We start from the raw sequence: 13,686 nt of genomic DNA, 5'->3' as shown, positions 1-13,686 counted from the left end.
AGAGACCATGATGAAGAACGGCTCTGTTTGGGATGCTCGGGGGGAAAAATCAGACCAGGCAGACAGTATTACAAAAACACAATGGTCATATTTATTATCCCATGTGCTTTCTTACAAAAAAGGGGAATGAGAGACTCAGCCGTTTCCGAGTTGCTCAGTGAGGGGCTATGATGCCCATGGGGGCCGATGGAATGAGCTCTTGTTAACAGGAATGGAGAAAACCACTGTCCCTCCCCACCATCACCAGCACCACTACCAGCCTCTGGCATCAGAGGGAAAAGACAGCAGCAGTTGCTTACCACTGTTAGGATGACATGGAGGCCTCGGTGTGAGTGCGTGCCCACCCCCACCCGCCCAGCCCTTTGCAAACTAGGGTAGATCCTTCGGCCATTTGGCTGCTACAAAGCTATTCTTTGGCAATGGCAAACGGTTTTTCTACTTCGATGGTGTTGCAGTCGGCAATTATTACATCTTTCAGGGGCTTATCCCGGCTGTCGGTCTTCGTGTTCTCTACCTTCCGCACTACGTCCTAGGAATAAACCGTGGCAGTTATTAAAAATAGGGGCATCCTAGCTCATTTCCTAGCATACTCAAAGAGTTTGAGGACATTTCTTTAATCTGAAATGGGGATGGGACCATTTTTAAAAAAAGCAATTCTATATCTGAATTAAAGGTTCCCAGCACAGTTTCAGCTAAGAAACTATAACAGAACTGCACTGGGCTAACCCAATCAAATATAAGGGTGCATCTACATTGGAGAATTAATTTTGAAACCACTTGGAAGTGCCATGGTTTCTCTGCCAAATACGCACCATCACTAAGCAGAGTAGGCTTGAGACCTTGTGAAGCTCCCATGTTCCCACACCATTGAGCCATAGCATTTAAACTGGTATCAATCTGCATTCAATCTCAGTAGATGGATGCAAGTGAAAAGCAACATTTCATTTCAGGATCCATCCAACTTTGCCAAAAGCAGCATCTGGGGAACAGTTTCTTGGAAACAGACAAGGATGGTTGTGGACTACAGCATCCAGGCAGTTACATGTTCATCTCTGTGCATGAAGCATATGCTTAGTTCATGATAGGATAGTCCCACAGAACTGTTTGCTCTCGAGGTCATCAATAATGCTTGCAATTTTGTACAGAAGTCAATGAAGACATGCTTTTCATTAAAAAAAATGGTTGGTTCTGTCCTACCCAGTCGTTTAGCCACCAATACCATGAAGTATGCACTTCTAAATCAAGAAAGAACTCATTCACAGCCAGGCAGAGAATTATGTTTTTTAAAAATGATACTCACCATGCCTTCCAAGACTTTCCCGAACACAACATGCTTGCCATCCAGCCATGAAGTCTTGACCGTAGTGATGAAGAACTGAGAGCCGTTGGTGTCTTTGCCGGCGTTGGCCATGCTGACCCAACCAGGCCCATAGTGTTTCAGCTTGAAGTTCTCATCGGGGAAACGGTCACCATAGATGCTTTTGCCTGGCAGCAAGAGAAAGTGTTGAGTTTCCTTGCAACTTGCTTCTGATATGCAAGTAACTGTCTTAAGATGGTGCATAAGGTTCTTGGTTTGGACCAGCAGGACTCATAGTGCTCTTACATACAACTAGAAGACTAATATCAAAATGCCAAATATTGCTGGCAGAGAAAACCAACTCAGCTGCAGCAGCACAAGACATCCAAACAGTCTGCCAGCAAGGGAGAACAAGGGAAAATCTAGACTGCCTTGGGGTGCTATCTGGTGTCTCACCTCCTGTTCCATCTCCCCGGGTGAAATCTCCTCCTTGGATCATGAAATCCTTGATCACACGGTGAAATTTGCTCCCTTTGTACCCAAACCCTTTCTGGAAACAAAAAGAATAAAGAGGGATAATTATGAGGACCACAAAATCATAGTCTGCATGCCACTTCCCAAAGTCCTCCATAACCCATCCTGATCCATCTCGCACCATAGCCCCTCAATTTACTGATTGGCAAGAGGTACCACCTCCCATCCAAGGAAGCTGTTAGATGTTATATATCTAACCAAAAAAAAGCTTCAAAGGGTATTTTTCAGACCCCAGCTTCCATCCCTACTATCAATTAGAACAGTTCCAGACTTGAGATACAACTCACCTCTCCTGTGGCTAAGGCAACAAAATTCTCAATTGTTTTTGGAACCGTCTTTCCAAAGAGGCCGATGGTGACGCGCCCCACATTTTCCTCTCCAATCCTCAGGTCAAAATATACCTAAAGAAGACCCCAGAAACAAGAGGCATTGCAGACTGAGTGCAGTGGAAACATTAACATGCATGGGCTATATCTCTTACAATCCCCAGCCTCTGCTGGGGGATAACTGGAAGTTACTCTAAAAAGGATCTCCTTTCAGTTAGAATCATAGAATCGTAGAGTTGGAAGAGACCTCATGGGCCATCCAGTCCAACCGCCTGCCAAGAAGCAGGAAATCACATTCAAAGCACCCTTGACAGATGGCCATCCAGCCTCTGCTTAAAAGCCTCCAAAGAAGGAGCCTCCACCACAGTCCGGGGCAGAGAGTTCCACTGCTGAACAGCCCTTCTCACAGTGAGGATGTTCTTCCTGATGTTCAGGTGGAATCTCCTTTCCTGTAGTTTGAAGCCATTGTTCTGCGTCCTAGTCTGCAGGGCAGCAGAAAACAAGCTTGCTCCTCCCTAGGACTTCCCCTCACATATTTGTACATGGCTATCATGTCTCCTCTCAGCCTTCTCTTTTGCAGGCTAAACATACCCAGCTCTTTAAGCCACTCCTCATAGGGTTTGTTCTCCAGACCCTTGATCATTTTAGTTGTCCTCCTCTGGACGCTTTCCAGCTTGTCAACAACTCCCTTCAACTGTGGTGCCCAGAATTGGACACAGAGTGATTCCAGGTGTGGTCTGACCAAGGCAGAATAGAGGGAGAGCATGACTTCCCTGGATCTAGATGCTATTCCCCTATTGATGCAGGCCAGAATCCCATTAGCTTTTTTAGCAGCCGCATCACATTGTAGGCTCATATTTAACTTGTTGTCCACGAGGACACCAAGATCTTTTTCACACGTACTGCTGTCGAGCCAGGCATCGTCCCCCATTCTGTATCTTTGCATTCCATTTTTTTCTGCATTTGTCCCTGTTGAACTTCATTTTGTTAGTTTCGGCCCATCTCTCTAGTCTGTTAAGATCGTTTTGAATTCTGCTCCTGTCTTCTGGAGTTCTCTCAAGAACTTGTTTGTATTTGGACTGAGAACAGACTGAATACCATTGGCAAGTTAAAAGGCTTCCGAGGGCCACACACTTCTGATTCCTGGCACCGTCCTTTTTGTCGCGGCCACGGGGACTAAATGCGAGTTGCAAAACTTGGATTCGACTCAGTGCTGCTGCGGCTCCTTTGCTTGATACGTACCAATCCTTTTCACAAAGCAGCCGCAGCTTGATGTCAAGGCACGTGCTTTGCATTCAGAAAAGGCCTAAAATCAATCCCTGGAATGCCGACTTAAAAGGGGGATCAGGTGGGACGTTTGCTTGCGGCCTTGGGAGAAAGCAGCTGCTAATTACTGCAGGCAGCACTGGGCCAAATGGGCGAATGAATATCCATCCACTCAGGGCAGCTCCCTTGAATCCTCTTCGCTCCCGGTTTTAAATATCAATTTATTGCATTAATCCCTTTGGAGGATTAATTTATAATTTACTCCAAAGTCTAGTCTTTAAATTTTGGTGTACGTATTGTTTAAACAGGAGCCAAGTGCGTTAAAGCGCTGAGCTTCTGAACTTGCAGACCGAAAGGTCCCAGGTTCAAATCCCGGGAGCGGCTTGAGCGCCCACTGTTAGCTCCAGCTCCTGCCAACCTAGCAGTTCGAAAACATGCAAAATGTGAGTAGATCAATAGGTACCACTCTGGCGGGAAAGTAACATTGACGCTCCATGCAGTCATGCCGGCCACATGACTTTGGAGGTGTCTACGGACAACGCCGGCTCTTCAGCTTAGAAATGGAGATGAGCACCAACCCCCAGAGTCAGACATGACTGGACTTAACGTCAGGGGAAACCTTTACCTTCTTGCTTAAACAACATAGACCAGGCATGGACAAACTTGGGCCCTCCACATGTTTTGGACTTCAACTCCCACTATTCCTAACAGCTTCAGGCTCTTTCCTTTTCCCACTCAGCTTGAGCTGGCCAGTGGCAACATTCACACTTCCCCCAGGCAGGCAGGAAGCAAGCAGGCTTTGAAGCTGCAAGGCTATTGAATGCAAATCGAGGTGGCCAGTGGCAACATTCACACTTCCCCCAGGCAGGCAGGAAGCAAGCAGGCTTTGAAGCTGCAAGGCTATTGAATGCAAATCGAGGTGGCCAGTGGCAACATTCACACTTCCCCCAGGCAGAAAGCAAGCAGGCTTTGAAGCTGCAAGGCTATTAAATGTGAATCAAAGTGGCCAGTGGCAACATTTGCCTCAAGCAGACAGTTCTTTCTCCCACCCTTCCACAGGTATATCAACCCCACTTGCCTAATTTCCAACAGACCTCACAACCTCTGAGGATGCCTGCCATAGATGTGGGCGAAACGTCAGGAGAGAATGCTTCTGAAACATGGCCAGACAACCCAAAATACATTCTACATAGAAATACATCTATGTGTATAAATACAGGCCCTGGTGTTCTTGGCCCGGCTGCAAGCATGGCGCTCTTAAAGGGGCCGCGCCCAATATTTTCTCTGGCGATGCCTTTGCAATCCTGCGACTGAGGGGCCTGCCTTGCAATTTGCTCACCTTGTGGGTGACCTTGGGGCCCTTCTTGCGCTCCTCGGCGTGGGTCCCGGGGAAGAGCAGGAGCAGGAGGGAGCCTCCGAGGCCCAGCAGCGCCGCCGCCGCCACCAGCTTCATCTTCTTGCGCTCGCAGCCCCAGCAGCGCCCGCCCGGCCACAGACCTCGTCGCGCCGCCAGCATCCGCCCCCTTCCTGCTTTCCCTCCTTCCTCCCCCTGCTCCTCGGCAATGGTACGGCCCCAGTCCGGGCGGAGCGCTCTCCCTCAGCGGCGCCGATTGGCGCGTTCCATCTCCAGAGGGGGAGGGCCGAGTCGGAGCCGGCGACAAAGGGATGCCACGTTTCCAGGCTCGCATAGGGCAAGGCCCGCTCAGCCAATCAGGGGAGGGCACGGAGGGCGGCGGCGCGCTGATTGGGCCAAGCGGCAACAAAGGAGAGGCAAGGGAATGGGCGAGACTACGCAGCAGCCCAGAGACCAGCTCCTCCTTGGCTTGAGGTGCCGCTCTTCGCCTCTAGAGGGAGACAGAGAGATGCGAGCCTTGATGGGACCTGTGACAGACAGGTAGGGTCCTGGAAGATACACCTGGATGAGATCTAGAGATGGTGAAAAGCAGGAAAATAGTATTTTATTTTTATTACTGTATTTATCATATTATTATAGTATTATATTATTTTTATTGTATTTATATTATTATAGTACTGTATTACTATATTATTTTTATTATTATATTTATCATATTATTATAGTATTACATTTTATTTTTATTATTGTATTTATATTATTGTAGTACTGTATTACTATATTATTTTTATTATTGTATTTATATTATTATAGTACTGTATTACTATATTATTTCATTTTTATTTTTGTATTTATATTATTATAGTACTGTATTACTATATTATTTTATTTTTATTTTTGTATTTATATTATTGTAGTACTGTATTACTATATTATTTTATTTTTATTATTGTATTTATCATATTCTAGTACAGTAGAGTCTCACTAATCCAACATAAACGGGCCGGCAGAACATTGGATAAGCAAATATGTTGGATAATAAGGAGAGATTAAGGAAAAGCCTATTAAACATCAAATTAGGTTATGATTTTACAAATTAAGCACCAAAACATCATGTTTTACAACAAATTTGACAGAAAAAGTAGTTCAATACGCAGTAATGCTATGTAGTAATTATTGTATTTACGAATTTAGCACTAGAATATCATGATATATTGAAAACATTGACTACAAAAATGCGTTGGATAATCCAGAATGTTGGATAAGAGAGTGTTGGATAAGTGAGACTCTACTGTATATTATTATTGGAGCCCCGATGGCATAGTGGATTAAAGCCTTGTGACCTGAAGGCTGCCAGGTTCGAATCCAACCTAGGGAGAGCACGGATGAGCTCCCTCTCTCAGCTCCAGCTCCATGCGGGGACATAAGAGAAGCCTCCCACAAGGGTGGTAAAAACATCAAAACATCCGGACGTCTCCTGGGCAACGTCCTTGCAGACTGATACGAAAAAAACCCCTATATTATATTTATTATATTGCAGCATTATAGTATTACATTGTGTTTTCATTTTTATTATATTTATTTTATAATATTGTATTACTATTGTATTATTTTAATTATATTTATCATATATTATTACAGTATTGCTATATTATATTATTTCATTTTTATTCTTATACTTATCATTTTATCATATTATTATAGTATTGCCTAGTTCCCAACAGACCCCTCAGCCTCGGAGAATGCCTGCCATAGATGTGGGCAAAACACCAGGAGATAATGCTTCTGGAACATGGCCATAAAGCCCAGAAAACTCACAGCAACCAATTGTTATTATTTATAACCTGCTATTTCTCTCTGCAAATGAGATAAAATCTATTTAATATTATTTAAAACCCAAAATATACAAACATTAAAATACTATTAAATATTGATGTTATTAAGAATAAACAGTTAAAATCCTTAAAACTGAATCAGAGCAAAAACCAAAATAGACATGCTCACTTTTCTGTGATCAAATAACAAGGGAATATGCATGCAGCATATTCATAGGGAACACAATGACCGTATTTCCAGGCCTGTTTGACAATGAAATAGACTCTCGAGGCAAAATTGTGGAGGACAGACACGAACAGAGCAAAGTCAATGTTTATTTTACATTAAAAGGGTGCAAATAGGGGAAGGGGTGTAGAAGGTACACAACATTTCTTGCAATGTCCCATTAAAACAGGCACATCAGAAAGATCAGTAGCAGGACTCCAATTCCTGGCAAAGAGAGATCCAACCAGCGCCAGAGGAGAGGCCCTCCAACGCTTGGCGTATAGTATTGTAAGCCCTTATCCTGGTCGAACCGTTTCAGACATATTTGTAAAATTGACATTCATGTTAAAAATACAAGGTTGCATGTTCACTGCCGAAGTTCCAAGAGCAGTGCCGGAAGGATGTGAATCAAACATTGCATCACGTGTTAAAAAATAAAATAATTCTTTAAAAAAATCAAAAGGCATTTCAACAAGAATCAGACATGTGCACACAATACTTTAAAAAAAAAATTTCACAGCTGATTTTATTTTCCTTTACAGTAACAAGAGTTGCACTCATTATCCCAGTCATCCCGTTTTGAAAAAAGCACAAAAGGCCTACATGAAATAAACAGACATTATAATAAATTATACAACACACAGTTTCCAATGGGAACAAGCCACTTAAAACTGCGGTTTCCCTTTTTTTCGCAGGAAAAGATGCATTATTTGGTATGGTCCACGTTGCCCCAAACTGGCTCATTCTCCTCTCAACTCGGAGATTGCAAAGACACCTTTTGTCGCGGCCCCCAAAAATGGCTTTCCTAACTGGAGAATATAACCTCTTCCATGTCCCACACCATGCAGCAGTTATGCAGTTTTTTTTTGGGGGGGGGGGGAGCATTTATTTAGGAAAGAAAAAAAGCACTCGTTTTCCTGAGAGAGACTTAAAAGGATGAGATAGGTGATTGAGAAGTCTTTTCTGCGCATATGGATTGGCGTGCCCCTGCCGCTTCTTTGGGAAGGCATCCACAGCCCACAAAACACACTGGAAGCGAGGTTATAACTCCCTGCTCAATGCGAGTGTCTGGAAACCACACGCTTCAGAGGTGAAGCATTATTCTAATATAACATCCCAAAACGATATCCCCATTTGGCTCCTCTGGACCTTGAAGCTGCGGAGAAGGAATCCTAGTCAAGAGATTGAGGTTTTGTCGCTGAGAAGTTTGGCATCCCTCAGAAACATCTGCTATTATTCCTCCTCAGAGCCAAGGCTGGCTGTATATGAATCTTCTACACTCTCCCAAAGGAAAGAGTCATTCCTATAATTTCAGTAAGACAAAAGTCCTCTTCCGCTACATATTAGGGGAGGTTTTAGAAACCCATTCCAGTCCAGTCCCTTACTGGGGCAGGCATACTATAAACACCTGACAAGGCAAAGCACACTGACCATCCTCAGCCCTGTAACTTTGAGACAACATGCCAACATCTAGATCTACCAAGAAAGGAAGCACTTTCATTTTTTCAGTTACCAAGACTTAAAAACGAACTGTAAACTAACATTCCAAGCAAAGATTTTGTTGTTCAAGGACTGATAAGCAATGATGCGTAAATGATGTTTCCTCATCAAACTTTAGTAGTATTTTGACAAACTATGGCTTTGTATGTATATGGAGGTGTGCACCTGGCAGTTCACTTCTATCGCTGTCTTCAAAATACAAACAACTCAGAGCAATGCTGACATTGACATGTTTTGGAGAAACAGACTTGTAGACCGTTTGTCAAGAAGAGACAATACAAGTTTGTTCCTCCAACCCTGAAATTATTATAACTCATGGATTCAGGTCATAGTTAGGACTATAGAGAGAGTGAGACATATTGAAAAGTAAGTGCCCTTTGGTGGAGGAAATTTGAAAGCTAACTCATGATGGTGTTGGTTTTGAAAGGAAAATTAAGGCTGGATATTGAAAAAGATTTTCAAAGAAAAAGCTCGAGAATATCTTCATTCTTGCAGTGGTGAGACCCACATATATAGATGTGTATTTCTGACCCTACACTTGAGCTACTTGTAGAGATTGATATGAGACTATTCGCACTTCTGATGTCTCCCACTCCCCAAAAGGCCTCAACAATGGCAAGAAGGTTAATTTTAAAGTTCAAGAACATAAATGGAACTTTGGGACATTTTTTGTCCTGGGACAGATATCTACCTCTCCAAATGGCAAGAAAGAATGGTGGCCTTGGAAAGCCCATCCTTTAAATATCTCCTTCAAGCTGTCTCTGCATTCAGTACGAACATCTACTTGCTGACACCTTCTTCCCGCCAAAACGGGAAATAAAAAGTCAAGCTATCAGAGAAATATGAATCCCAAAGCAAGATTATTCTCCCAATTAAGTCATTTTGGCTTGTAATATCTGAGAAGATACACAGAATTGGAAGGAAGGGAGACAGACTGCTAAATTTGACTTCTGGCTTCCCAACTGTAAGTTTCAGAACAATAGGTAGCGATGCCTGCTGTGTCTTGCCAGCGTTGGCACTGATCTGGACTAGAAAAAGAAGATAATTGGCGGCAGTGTTCTGTTCAAAATAGCTAGCTTCATGCTGTTAGGAAGGAAGGGGAAGAAAGCCATTTAATGTCTTGCTGTTCTTTGGAAAGGATCAATACATTTCAGAGAAAGATCGCAACGGCTCAAAGAAGCTCCAAGTCAATGCTGGTTATTTCATGGAAACAAAGGGCTGCAGGCTCAGATCACGAACTAAAACTCTTCTAAAGAAAGCATGGAACAAGTAGGAGTCCATCTTTAAGAAATGGGAACTGCTTTTTGTACACATTCTCCACTGTTTTGCTGCTGTTTATAATCTGAAATGCTAATTTGTGAGACTTGAGGGAGACCTAGATTGTAATCTTGATAAACACACATTTAACCCAGTGGACCTAAAGAGCTAGAATACAGAGTAAGGTTCACATAGTCCTCCAAATACTGTTGAGCAACTGATAGTGATTGATCTTGAAAGCTGCACTATCTGGAAAATAATGATTCCTACTACTGATCTAGGAGGGCTCTGCTAAGTCATATTTCTCATATATTTGCTTTCTGAAGAGCACCTGAATATCAAATAAGGTTGAATATTTATCAACCTGTTTCAGAACATGTTTTTTTCCCTATGAACATAAATAAGAAATTGCATTCATAAAATTGTCATCCCTTGGGGTTGAAAAATGGCAGAGAAGAAAAATGTTTTAATATAAATGTCTTTGCATGCATTCATGAAGAAATCTAAAGGAAAATCTTTATTTTTCCAAGAAAGGGCCCTTTGTTTGAAATATAGCTTTCCAGGAAACCCCAGTTGCTCACTGATGGAATAGAGACAGATTGTTGTGTAGAGGGGAAGAGGGCTTTCCTTTGGGATTAGGAAACAGAGTTGAAAATGCTGCCATATTTTGCAAAGCTTGAAGCATGGAATTGAAGAGTCTTTCTTTGTGAATTCCTACATCCCCTCCATCTAAGAAATCAGGTATGTTTTCCTATGGTAAGAGTGGGAAGCGAGGCTCGTTTTAGTACACGAGAACAATCAGGAGGAGCAGAAATTTCGTATTTCCAAGTTGCATTCCAATAGCAGGGAAAAGGCAACTGGCAGAACTCAAAGAATGGAGGTACGCAAAGTTTGAGGAAAGACAGCTCATGAGCAAAAAGCAAGTCTATGTTTTGGCTTATGAAATGGGGACAGAAAAACAGTCTGCAACTCAGCAGTAACAACTTCCTTTATGTTTTAAGATTAAGTAGAGTTTTACAACCATGGAATGAATATGTGTCATTTAACAAAGTAAGCTATCACTGCAGAGGATGTTCCTTGCCCTGAACCCCCACCCAAGGAGAGTCTTCATGGTCAAGCAAGGGACACTCAACCTTTCCTTCTTGACGTCAAAATGCCAGAATCTTGAGACAGTTCGCTTTCCAAGGCCTCTTAAGACACAAGACTTGACAAGGCAAGACTAGATGCTCTCTCAACAAACCAATTACTTTCTAATCCAGAACAGCAGGAAGACACCCTTTGGGGACAAATATTTCTACATTTCCAACACTTATCCCAAACCATATCCCAAATAGGACTGTAGACGTTTGGAAACCAAGGCTTGGAATACGAGACTGAGTGTATTCAAAGTGGAAACAGCCCACTTCATGGGACACATTACTAAACAGTCCTGACTGCTAGCAGAAAGAAGTGTAGGCAAAATACAAAAGAAACTGCTCTGCTGGAAGCCAAGGCCTTTTCCATTCTGAAAACCCTCTGGACGTTCAGATTACAGTTGATGTCTAAGGCAGTGGCAGTGTCCTCTCCTTGACTGAGCAGCTTTGCTCCCTTTCAATGGCTGAAACAGCTCCATTTCCTCTTACAGTAGTCTTTATTTCTGCAACCTGCCAAAGTTCAGCCCAGCTGACTTCTCTCCCAACCCATCGGCAGAGTAAAACTGTCCAGTTCCAAGCAGGTTTGGTCAGGCACCATGGAGGAAAATCGCAAGGGAGGGCAGGGGGCGTCCACTGACAGCTGGAAATGGCAGCTGGAAATTCAAGTAAGCTTCAGTGCACAACCCACAGCAAGCTCTAAAAGCCTCGGAGTAGTCCTAGGGGATTCCAAATGGGGCAGGAAGGATGCGTCAGGCGGAGGCTTTGCACTCAAAACACTGGCTGAACGTGTGTGCTGGCATCAGTCACACCCACAAGGAAAACACCCACACATACAGCATATGCATACATAATGCTAAAACATAATTAAAAGTGCAAGAACATACGTTTCTTTAGAACTGACACTTCTCCATAACCATTCTGAGAAGGGCGACATCACATAAAACCAGTAAATCAAGGCAACTGGAAGAGTAGATTGCAGTTCTCTTGCTCTTGGCTTACTATCATGGAATTTGGTGGAGTGCGATTTAAGAAGGGTCAGATCTGCGCCGCCAGAGCAGCTGAAAACGAAGCCATTCGGAAGAAGAGGAATTGGACCCTCAGAAAGCCATCCTCTCCGCCACCACCTAAAGTCTACAAACAGTTCGCAAAGCTCTTCGCAGCCGGTGGCAGGGAGTGGAGGAAGCATATCGAGAGAGGAAAAAAAGAGAAAGGGAGCCGGAACAAAGCACATTCACCAGGAACGCTCCCTTTGTGGAACTGTTGTACAGAGAGGAAGGAAGGAAGGGAGGTAGCCAGCCATCCTTCCATCAAGGGCAACCAGTGCCTGAGAGGATGCGGACCCACTTCCAAAAGGAGCCTCAGGTGTGAAGTGAGCAACAGAGAACATTTAGGAAATCCACCTGAATGTTTATTCTGGGTTTTCTCCCCTTTTCTCTCCCTCTCTCTTGCACGCTCTCTCTCTTTTTTGGTTTTAAAATGTCCCTTGTTTCTCGTCCTCTCCCCAAGAGAAGCCCCATTCAATAAGACGTGGCAGGAACAGCAGGTAAACAAAGTCCCCCAAAGATTTCAAGGAAACACCTGTCATTTCTGGCGCTGGGAAGACTTCCTTCTTTTCCTCTTATAGAAGCAGCAGCACCTGGAGCACAAAGAACACAGCAAATCAATACAGGGAACCTGGGGCCTCTGGCAAGCCCCCTCTTTCCAACACATAAGGGACGGGCTCAACATCTTCACGTTCAAGAGCATCCCATGCGCATGCGCCCCCAAACCCACCCCTCTCCTGCAAAAAACAGATGAACAAAGAGCCTTTGGAGAAGCCACAACACACTCCGGGGAATCATGCAGTTTTCTTTTCAAGGGCAAGTTCAATGAGAGTTACTAGGACTAATTCTAGCCTCTGGCTCGGTTTGCATTTTCCACAAATAATGTACACACACACCAACAACATAGAAATCACCGTTTCCGTCAGAACGGCTCATAATCCCAAAGACCACTTCCTGGAGAAGGATGCTGAAGAAATGGAACTTTAACCAACTACTTTCACAAACAGAGATGATGTGTTTACCAGAAATGAACAAGGCCTTATTTGGACAAACAGGATGCTTTCAAACTGTAGCTGACTGCTAGGATACATCACAGCCGTGAACGTAATTCCCAAGTGAGATGCTTCTAGAACAGACAGAGAACCCCCCCTCCCCACCCCATGGTTGCCAGCAGATACAAGAGAGAATTTAAAAAGGAATATAGAAGAAAGATGTAAACAAGAGCATATCGAATTGTCAATGAACAGAAACTACCTTTTTGTCAACATCTCTCCCAAAATGTATATACAAAACACTACTTGCACTGCTCAAAATGCTAGGGTTAAAGTGATACATTCCAAAACCTCCCACGGATACCTGACCCCACAGATAATAGCAAAACCTTTATTTTGACTATACTTGAGCCAGAAGCATGCCGTCAAAGAGAGGTCTACAAATACTTGCAGAAGGGAGTTTTTTATAGCACAGGTAAATGCAATTGTGGACACTGCGTCTGCAAGTAAGACAATCACACTACTGTACTTAAAAAGCTTTAATCTGAGGTGTCTGTAAGAGCTTTTTTTAATGGTTTATTAGCCACTTCCTGGCCTACTGCCTTTTCTTTGTAATAGGAAGGATGTCACTCAATTGAGATGTTTAAATGAGATGTGCAAGAGCACACAAAATGGTAAATGCTTAAGAACTCATAGAAAAAGAATTCTACAACAAAACAGAAAAGTGACATGTCTAGATTTTGATATGACATATTTTAATTGATGATCAAATGGACAACAGATATAAATGAATAGTGAAAAGGGAAGCATGAGGCTGGGGGCAGGAGGCTGCACTGATGGCCTTCAGTAAAGACGACACGCATCAGATAGTTGATAGAACCAGACAAAAGAGTCTTTTATTAGAAGTCTGGAGTGGATACTGCAAGGCCTTCCTCTATGAAATT

The 13,686-nt window shown here is 43.3% G+C and overlaps 2 protein-coding genes across 7 annotated transcripts in view; both read right to left on the bottom strand.

Annotated features, from left to right (window-relative positions):
* Positions 1 to 68: 68 nt before the first annotated feature.
* ppib (peptidylprolyl isomerase B) lies at positions 69 to 5,059 on the bottom strand. Its single transcript, XM_003227484.4, has 5 exons — positions 4,763 to 5,059; positions 2,119 to 2,232; positions 1,754 to 1,847; positions 1,301 to 1,485; positions 69 to 529 (listed from the first exon to the last, which is right to left on the bottom strand). Exons 1-5 carry the CDS (start codon positions 4,937 to 4,939, stop codon positions 407 to 409), a joined length of 693 nt encoding a protein of 230 aa, XP_003227532.2. The 5' UTR covers positions 4,940 to 5,059; the 3' UTR covers positions 69 to 406.
* A 1,848-nt stretch (positions 5,060 to 6,907) lies between these two features.
* csnk1g1 (casein kinase 1 gamma 1) overlaps positions 6,908 to 13,686 on the bottom strand; it is a 29,844-nt gene continuing 23,065 nt past the window's right edge. For all 6 annotated transcript variants that reach the window (XM_062963207.1, XM_008120709.3, XM_008120711.3 and 3 more), the window contains one exon: positions 6,908 to 12,343. In XM_062963207.1, the coding sequence (XP_062819277.1) occupies positions 12,289 to 12,343 (55 nt within the window). In that variant the 3' untranslated portion in view covers positions 6,908 to 12,288. The remainder of the gene's footprint in view (positions 12,344 to 13,686) is intronic.

Source organism: Anolis carolinensis, unplaced genomic scaffold, assembly GCF_035594765.1.
Source record: "Anolis carolinensis isolate JA03-04 unplaced genomic scaffold, rAnoCar3.1.pri scaffold_11, whole genome shotgun sequence".
Lineage (NCBI taxonomy): Eukaryota > Metazoa > Chordata > Lepidosauria > Squamata > Dactyloidae > Anolis > Anolis carolinensis.
The sequence above is the reverse complement of the archived record's forward strand: the minus strand, read 5'-3'. Positions and strand labels throughout refer to the sequence as shown.

What these genes read in the sequence shown, in the direction of transcription:
- ppib (XM_003227484.4), bottom strand. Translation starts at nt 4,939, where the DNA reads ATGCTGGCGGCGCGACGAGGTCTGTGGCCGGGCGGGCGCTGCTGGGGC. An exon ending in GCCCCAAGGTCACCCACAAG is followed by an intron (nt 2,233 to 4,762) that starts GTGAGCAAATTG and finishes GGTCTTCTTTAG; the next exon opens with GTATATTTTGACCTGAGGAT. An exon ending in GGAAAGTCTTGGAAGGCATG is followed by an intron (nt 530 to 1,300) that starts GTGAGTATCATT and finishes GTTTATTCCTAG; the next exon opens with GACGTAGTGCGGAAGGTAGA.